Genomic DNA, 9,697 nt, shown 5'->3' with positions numbered 1-9,697 from the left:
AGTCGCCACCTAGTATTATGGTTACTAGGAACCTATGGTCTGCGAGAGTCTGAATAAGGGACTGGTTGTGCAAGGGGAAGACGCATCACCCCAATGCACCCTACCTAAGGTAAGTTGCATTGTCGTTTGATTGTTTTTTAAGTCAGGTTTCTATTTGTTGGTCTTTTCTAAGGCTTATGGTAGATCTCTCTTCATGAGAGAGTTTCTACCTTATCGGGTTAAATCCTAACCATTCTAAAGTCTAAATTTTAGCATCATATTTATTTATACTTTGTATCTTTAATACTTGAGGGTGTACTTTATCAAGTAATTTTACACCCACAAATATTAAAGTCTACATTCTGGATCCTTGAGAAAATTGAAAAAAGATTTTTTATATTTTGGCCAAACTCTAATGGGCGATTATAAACTAATTATGATATGTATTTTTGGGTTTTCAAAACATGATAAATATGCATTTTTTTAATGAAAACATGCTTGAAAAATTTTAGGATTTGACGTATGCAAGAAAATAATTTTTAAAAATAGAAATTGATTTAAATTGTTTTTTGAAATATTTTGGAGAAAACCGGATATTTTAATACCAAATTTGTATTTTCCAGTGTAAATATACAAACCAATATTATGAAAAATTAATAGAAAAATATTTAAGAAAATCAAAAAAAACATTTAAGCATTTTTTGAATTTTTTTGGAATTTTTTTTGTTTTTTGTTTTTTTTAAATAAATATATAATATTATATTATATATATAAATAAATATTATTAAAACATGTGGGCTTAGCTTAGGTCAGCCTAGAAGAGGTGGGCCAACATCAACCCAAAGTGGTTGGGTCTATGTTGGCCCAGAATTTATTTTTTGGGTCGGGCCTGACCCATCCATTTGGATTGGGCTGTAACAGGCCCAGCCCAAATGAAGGGAGCTAATTAATGAATTCTACATGCAGCAGCCACAAACGGGGGAGAATGAAGAACGGGGAAAGAGGCAAAGCAGGGAGGAGAAAGATGCTTGGCGTAGGGTCTCAATCGTGATGTGGTTGCTCGACCGGTGGCTCAGGAAGCATCAGCTGAGATGATGGTGGTTGTAGTCGGCTGTGGGAGGAGGAAAAAAACATTGTAGAGGAGGGAGGCAGCCAGAAGGAGAAGAGAGGAAAGAATCACGGTGGCTGCTTAGTGGCTGATAGGCTTCCTATGGTGGATAGGAAGGTTTTCCAGTCGATGGTGATGGTGGTGGTAGTGGTTGAAGGCACGGTTGAGAAGGAGAAAGGAGAGAGAGAGAGAGGCGACAGAGAAAGGAGAAAGAGAGAGAGGTGGCTGGTTTTTCTCCAACTTTGGACCTTATTTTTTCCCCCTTAAGCCATCAAATCCACCTCTATTTATAGGCGGTGGAAGAGGGCAATCTTGTCTGCTATGGGTAAAATTTCAGCCCTTGATTCTATTGGGAAGGATCTCAACCGTTGGTTCAAAGTAGGCATTGTACACTGTCAAACCTGCCGAAAAAGTTGGCATATTTAGGCCGGATTCTACGTCGATGGGTCATCATTCCGACTCAACTATTCACACCATGATGTAGAGGAACTGCATATGATTATTTTCGTGCAAGTTTGGTTAAATTTGATGGATATTTAGTGCATTAAATGCACCTGCAAAGTAGGCTACTGAACCAGCTTTAACCGGGTAAAAGAAGAAGACAATGAATAGTGACCAGACGACACGTTGTCTGGTCCTCTCTCTGTTTTTTGTTTTTTTTGGAAAATACTTCGCCATTTTGGACTGAAATAGGGATTTTTACTAAATTTCAATTGAGTCCTTTTTTTTAATTGCTTTCAATTGAACCCCTAATTGACCCTGAACTTTTGATTTAATGCAATGAAGCCCCTCCTAAACTTCAATTAGAACTCTGAAGTTACGCGCCTTTTATAATATGGTCCTTGATCTTGGAATTTGTTAATTTAACCCCTAATTAACCATTAAACTTTCAATTTCTTCAATTTAGCCCCTAGTTTTTCTCAATTGAGCCCCTAAAGTGTGGTGCCTATTGCAGATTGGTCCTTGGATGTGAATTTTGTTAATTTAACCCCTAATTGACCCCTTGAATTTTCTTGCAATTTTGCCCCTAATTTCAATCAATTAACTTGGTAAAAATTAAATTTGATCTCATAAAATTTCAATATTCTCAATTAAGCCCAAATTAACCTCCCAAACTTAATTTTTTACCAATTAAGCCCCAAATACAATTAATTTGACCCATTTAAAGTATAATTACGTCCTTGCACTTAATTAAATCCTTTAATTGGACTCAAATTAATTCTTAAACATAATTAAAATTTGATTTGACCCATGATTAAATCAAATTGGCCTATTAAAATTTAATTATTTTATTGAACTTAATTTTTATGCAAATTCATCCAATAATCATTTAATTTGACCTTAAATTTGTATTTTTTATCCGTTCTAGGGCATAATGGGGTACAATTAGACCTTTAATTTCCTCAAAAAATTGCAGCTCGATTTTCCAACCTGCTTTCTCCACATTGCCAACCATTATTTTATTATTTTATTTTTATTTTTTAAAAAATGATTTTTTTGGGAATAACCCAGAATTGGGTTGTGACAGTTATAGCAGACTCTAAGTTATTATTGTAGACAATCTATTGCTAAGTTTGATATCAAAACAGGAGTTGTGGTATATGAACTTGTGAAGCAACTGAGTTTAATAATTGTGGCGGATCTACGTTATTCATCTGAGGAAGAACATTCAATCAAATAAAACATAGATTGCGGACAGTTATGTTTTCTTGATTAATCAACTTATCTAGTTCTTAAAGGTGCAATTGAATTAAATTACTAGTGTTGACACTATGATTATTTGATGGTTAGGTTTATTATACGGTGGATCCGTTAACTAATGAATGTTAAGAAGAGATAAATATTCAGAATATAAATTGATGTTTTGTTTCCATGATTAGTTCTGATTTCTGTAGGTAGATGTGTGCTTGCGATCAAGGTTTGTTCTCTTGATAATTTTCTGATTTTATTTAATTTTGCTTGATAGTTTTCTATTTTCTTTTGCTTCAGCCTAGATAATGTCTAAAACCCCCCCAAGTTGTATATCATCTAGCATAAAAATCTAACTGGAAGCTTCCTCGTGGGATCGACCCCATGCTTGCTTTATATTATCTTATGTGTTGTGTTTTAAGTTAGGGAATTAATTTGTGCGACTACGACATCGCAACAATTTGCTTCAAACTTCAACTAAATTTCTCTTCAATTCTTTGTTTTGAATTCTAACGTTAAATTTTCTGAAATAATCCATTTAAACTCCAAAAACCTATCGAAACATTAAAAGAAACTTCATTCCTAAAAAGCACATTAATTATTATAAAAATCCCCAAATGAAAACAATAAATACAAATATAAAATAAAAGACTTAATGATACTTTGATATATAATCAGCTATAGTGTCTCCACAGGATTTTTTTCTTATAATTTTTTTCTAATTATCTTTGTCAATTTTATTTTTTTAATATTAATTTATTCGAGAATTACAATTACAAGTTATTACAACTAAGGCTAACTCATGTGAGGAAGCACTGTAGCTTTCCTCATAAAACACTGTGAATTATTACAATGTTTCAAACATGATTTTTTTTTTCTCTTTTTGGTGTTTGTTTTTTTTTCTAAAATTATCCCAATCAAATTTTTTTAATATTGAGTTGATTAAGAATTTAGCTTTATAATTTTTTTCTTTAAAACACTGTGAATTGTTGCAGTATTTTTCCATACGGTTTTTTTATGATTTTTTTTAAAATTATCTTTGTCGATTTTTTTTAATATTGAGTTAATTAAGAATTATAATTACAATAAAACTAAATTATATGCGGAATGCGTTGTGATTTTTCTCACAATATATACCATGAATTACTACAATATTTTTCTAAATGATTTTTTACTTTTATTCTATTGAGGATATCACAGTAGATTTGCAAATCTTCTTGCCAAGTCACGCTATCAAGTGTACACATTGAATTATTATATATAAAAAAGTGTATCAATTAAATAAAGGAACTTGCTATTATGGTTTCTGTCCACATTCCTCGATGCTAATGGCACCTCAATTATAGCATCTCAATTATACGAGTATGGCATCCCACGATTTTCTTATGTCTATTTCTCCACGCTCCATCCCTACATGTACACACGCATCACTATAAGTTCAATCCAAGACAAAGTGAATAGCATTAGGCAACAGAAAGATGATCAATTTGGCCGATGGAAAGCATGATCCTGAGCTACTTAAAGCTCAAGCTCATATATGGAATCACATATTCAACTTCATAAACTCAATGTCTCTAAAATGTGCAATTGTTTCAAAATAAGTTATTTACGTTATAGTAGCATGCATTTAAATTTGTGGTAATGTGAGGTCGTGGGTTCTAGCATTAGATCCTGTATCTTACTATAAATAAATAAATAAATAAATAAAAAATTGGACTAGGTGTGTTGGAGTTTCTTAGGCCAAGCATCTAGGATTTTTTTTACAAACCCATGACTTTTTTTTTATTGGAAATTTGGGTTTTTTGCTTTTTTAAAAAAAATTAAATTATATCTTTTTTTAATTTTATTTTTTAATATTTTTAAATTTTTATTGTATAATAAAAAACAATTTGTCTTTTTTTTCTTTGGTCTAATATTTTTTTTAATTCTATCATTTAATATAAAGTTTTTAATCTCTTTGGGTTTTCTTTGACATTTTCTTTTGACATTTTTTTTGGATTATAGCATCTCAATTATACGAGTCTTTCATCCCACGATTTTCTTATGTCTATTTCTCCACGCTCCATCCCTACATGTACACACGCATCACTATAAGTTCAATCCAAGACAAAGTGAATAGCATTAGGCAACAGAAAGATGATCAATTTGGCCGATGGAAAGCATGATCCTGAGCTACTTAAAGCTCAAGCTCATATATGGAATCACATATTCAGCTTCATAAACTCAATGTCTCTAAAATGTGCAATTGATCTAGGCATACCCGATATCATCAACAAACACAGCAAACCTGTGACCCTCCCTGAGCTCATTGCCGCCCTACCTGTCCACCCTAGCAAAGCTCGTTGTGTCCCTCGCCTCATGCGCTTGTTGATCCATTCTGGTTTCTTTGAGAAACAAAAGGTTAGCGAAGACGATCAAGAAGAAGGTTACGTTCTCACCAATGCATCCCAGCTTCTCCTCAAGGACAATCCCTTTAGTGTAGCACCATTCTTGCAAGCCGTGCTTGACCCAATTTTAACAAAGCCATGGCATTTTGTGAGCACTTGGTTAAAAAATGATGATCCCACTCCATTTGACACGGCTCATGGGAGGACATTTTGGGACTATGTTGGCCATGAACCAGTGTTTAACCATTTATTTAATGATGCCATGGCTAGTGATGCTCGTTTGGTTACGAGAGTGTTAATTAATGAGTGCAAGGAGGTGTTTGAAGGGTTGGGTTCATTGGTGGATGTTGGAGGTGGCACCGGAACCGTGGCCAATTCCATAGCCAAAGCATTCCCACATTTGGATTGTACTGTATTCGATCTCCCACATGTGGTAGCTGATTTACAGGGTAGTGAAAACTTGAAATATGTTGGCGGAGACATGTTTGAGGCTATTCCTCCTGCCGATGGAATTGTTCTAAAGGTATGAACTTCTAGTTTTGTCTGATTATAAAATTTGATGTCAATATCCATATAATAACGCTTATATTTAAATCTTATATAACTTGGTACAATTTGCCTGAAGTTCTTATCAAATGATCATTGCGACTTAAATATAATATTTTGGTCAATATTACTCAAAATTTTAATTGATTATTAGCCATAACAGATGCATTTTAAGAATCATGAAACTGAAGGTAAAATTATATTCCTCTAATATTATTTTCCATGGACAATATCTTTCATCATCAATCGTTTATATATAAATATAAGTCTGGTAGTATATTGTTTAAACTCTATGAATAGCTCTTGTGTTCTCTTTGTGAGGAAAACAGTGGATTCTACATGACTGGAATGATGAAGAATGTGTTAAGATACTTAAGAAATGCAAGGAAGCAATCAAGGACAGGGAAGGAGGGAAGGTGATGATCATAGAGATGATGATGGAGAACCAGAAAGGAGAAGACGAATCAATTGAAACACAAATATTCTTCGATATGCTCATGATGATTTTGTTCACTGGCCAAGAAAGAAATGAGAAAGAATGGGCTAAACTATTTTCCGATGCTGGTTTTAGTAACTACAAGATAACTCCCATACTGGGTTTAAGGTCTATCATTGAAGTATTCCCTTGATGAGGAGAGCAATTGTTGCCTTTTAAGCATCTACTTAGCTGCCCCTGAGAATTACCTAATATCCCTTGTGTTCCAATAAGCACGTTGCTGGTTGTTCCTACCTTGTGTTTCATTCTGGGTTTCTTTTTCTATTGTGTGGGTAATCATATCAAGGATCAAATAAGTTATTTCTCTTACATAAATAAATAATTACTTATTATAAATAGATTATTACTTTCACAGTTATTGTTGTAGGCGTCTGGCACTGTGTTTGAAAAATACTTTTTAAAAAAAATAATTGTTTTTATTTTAAATTAACATATTTTAATTATTTTAATGTGCTAATTTTAAAAATAATTTTTAAAAAATAAAAAATATTATTGATATATTTTTATGAATAAAAAGCATTTTACAAAACAATTATAATCATACTTTCAAACACATTTTCTACTATTTCACAACAAAAAAATATGTGTATACACGAGAGAAAGAAGAAAAATAAATATTAAAATATAAAATAAATAAAATATTTTATTATTACAAATTAAATTAAAATTTATTAGTTTTTTATAATGAATTGTACACAGAATAATTCACGGTCAGATGACTAATGAGCCTTTCAGTAATAGCTTTTGTATAGTATATGCAAATGCATCGTCTATCTCTAGTAGTTAAGGACATGTATTTATTTTCTTGATCTCTTAAATTCATGTTTTGTTTCAAAATAAGTTATTTATGTTATACTAGCATGCATTTATATTTGTGGTAATGTGAGGTTGTGGGTTCGAGCATTAGATCCTGTATCTTACTATAAAAAATAAATCAAGAAAATAAAAAATAAAAAATTGGACTAGGTGTGCTGGCGTTTCTTAGGCCACGCATCTAGGATTTTTTTTACAAACCCATGACTTTTTTTTACTGGAAATTTGGGTTTTTTGCTTTTTTTTTATTTTTTTAATTATATTTTTTAATTTTTATATTTTTTATTGTATAATAAAAAACAATTTGGCTTTTTTTTCTTTGGTCTAATGTTTTTTTTTTTAATTCTATCATTTAATATAGAGTTTTTAATTTCTTTGGGTTTTCTTCAACATTTTTTTATCTTTTTTTTTGTTTCAATTCTTTTTTTAATATGATGTTTTATTTAATTTTATATTTTAGTATTGTATTAATTTTTGAATATTAGATACGAACAAGATTGAAATATTTCTCTTATAATTTAATTTAAAATTTAGTTTAGACAAGTAATTATATCAAAAAATTTTAAGTTTAATCTATTATACCGAACTCACGCTAACACCGAAAGGTTTTTGTTAATCTAAATATTATTTTTTATGTATAATTTTTTTTTCCATGTTCAATAAGATAGTAGCCCTTCCTCCCCAGAGAGAAAGCAGGGCATTCACCTCTATCAATGACCTGAGAAAAGCAACCTTTCTTAATATAGAACCCGAAGGCGAGCTACCCTGCTCGTGACACATAGATAGGGCTTGCTGCTCCTTCCCGTCCCTCCAGTTCTTTTTTTTTTTTTTAAATCACTAATGCTGGGGATTTTGTTTTTTGTTTTTTTTTCCCTTTCGATAGTGTAGTTAAAGCTTGTTTTCAATTGAATTTGAGGTTTAGGATGTTTTTAAATCAATTTTTGCGAATTGAAATTAAGCTTTCCTTTTCCGTAGGATAAAGCACATCCACATTGAAATTTGAAATTAAGAGGTTCATGATATATATATATATATATATATATATATTGGTTCCTCTTTTCTCTTCTATACTTTCTAGCGATAGGTGTTAACTTTCATAAATCTATGTGTGCATTTCAATATTTTACTCACATTTTCTTTTGTTTTTAGTATGGAGTATGATTCTAATTAGGATTTTTATGAAATAAACTTATTTAGATTTAAATAATAAACATAAAAAATATATTCTTAAAAATTAAAGGAATAATAAAGATTATCTTTTCCCATTTCAAATATATATTTTTAATAATGATAAATCTTATCTTTAAAAAAAAAATTGTAGGTGATTATAGGGTGACTATCAATGACCGGCCATCATGCATGTGATTGGAAATGTAAACCCAACATGTTTTAAGTAAACCTCGTGCAAAATGATTTTTGGTCCATCTTTAAATTTATCCTACCCTGTTTTTTTTTTTTTTTTTGCCCCATACTTTAGTTGAATAGTGTCACATCCTCTTCTTTGTATAGTATAAGCATTCAAATGTCGATCATACAAGTTCATAGTAACTATCAAGCCAAAAAAATCTTGAAACAGTCTAGTGAAAATGCATGTGGCTGAAGGAAACCTCATGGTGCTGAGCTACTTCAAGCTCAAGCTCATTTTGGAATCACATCTTCAACTTCATAAACTCAATGTCTCTAAAATGTGCTATTCTACTAGGCATACCGGATGTTATCCATAATCATGGAAAACTCATGACCCTTTCTGAACTTGTCACTGTCTTGCCGATTCACCCATCCAAAGCCCCTGGAGTCTATCGCCTTATGCGCATGTTAGTCCATTCTGGTTTCCTTGCGACATAAAATAATAGTGGAGAGACTGAAGGAGAAGGATATGTCCTCACCAATGCTTCTCAACTCCTTATCAAGGACAACCCTTTGAGTGTAACACCATTCTTGCTAGCCGTGCTTGATCTAGTTTTAACACAACCATGGCATTGTGCAAGCACAAGATTCCAAAATGATGTCCCTTTCGCGCTCTATATGGCCCATCAAAGGAAATTTTAGGAGTATGTGTTAGCATTACGGAGAAAAGCAATGTCACACCTCTACTATGTGTTTAGTAGGAATACCTAACCTCCACTAAACACAAAGTGGAGGCAAACGGTGGGCATAAATCATGGCATGATTTATGCCTTTCACCCTTATATATATATGCTTATTGTAGAGCTGAGTTTGGGTGAAGAATAAAGTGAAAACACAGAGAGAAAAACGTGAAGAGAGAGCTATAGAGAGAGCTTGAGTGTGTAAAGTTGAGTTGAGAAGAGTTTTTTCTCCTCCTCTTTGTTTGTATTGTTTCTTTGATTGATTAATACAAACCAGTAGCTCCGTGGAGTAGGCAAGTTACCGAACCACGTAAAATTTTGTGTGTTTGAGTTCTGGAATTACACAACAATTGGTATCAGAGTTTGTTCTTAAAAAAAAGGGTGTTTGATCCAAATTCAAAAATCAAAGTTCTCAAAACGTGTTTTTGAACATACCATCATGAAGAAGAAGACGAGAGAAATTCACTAGTGAAAACTCGGTGAAGAACCGACGTCCTGCATGCCAGCATGACACGACGAAAAGATTGATGTCTTCTCCCAAGTGCAGGAGTGTCGAAGTAATAAATAACCCGGCAAGACCGAGGTCGAACCA

General features: G+C 32.3%; 1 protein-coding gene across 1 annotated transcript; it reads left to right on the top strand.

Moving 5' to 3' along the window:
* The first annotated feature begins 4,890 nt into the window (after positions 1–4,890).
* Positions 4,891–6,535, top strand: LOC105109611 (trans-resveratrol di-O-methyltransferase-like). The gene is made up of 2 exons (XM_011004360.1): positions 4,891–5,686; positions 6,039–6,535. Exons 1-2 carry the CDS (start codon positions 4,913–4,915, stop codon positions 6,336–6,338), a joined length of 1,074 nt encoding a protein of 357 aa, XP_011002662.1. The 5' UTR covers positions 4,891–4,912; the 3' UTR covers positions 6,339–6,535.
* Positions 6,536–9,697: the final 3,162 nt, after the last annotated feature.

This window comes from Populus euphratica, unplaced genomic scaffold, assembly GCF_000495115.2.
Source record: "Populus euphratica unplaced genomic scaffold, PopEup_1.0 scaffold223.1, whole genome shotgun sequence".
In the NCBI taxonomy this organism is placed as follows: Eukaryota; Viridiplantae; Streptophyta; class Magnoliopsida; order Malpighiales; family Salicaceae; genus Populus; species Populus euphratica.
The sequence above is the reverse complement of the archived record's forward strand: the minus strand, read 5'-3'. Positions and strand labels throughout refer to the sequence as shown.

Bases quoted from the DNA above. Each gene is read 5' to 3' on its own strand.
- LOC105109611 (XM_011004360.1), top strand. From the start codon at position 4,913: ATGATCAATTTGGCCGATGGAAAGCATGATCCTGAGCTACTTAAAGCT. The intron at 5,687-6,038 runs GTATGAACTTCT...TGAGGAAAACAG, and splicing joins CCGATGGAATTGTTCTAAAG to TGGATTCTACATGACTGGAA.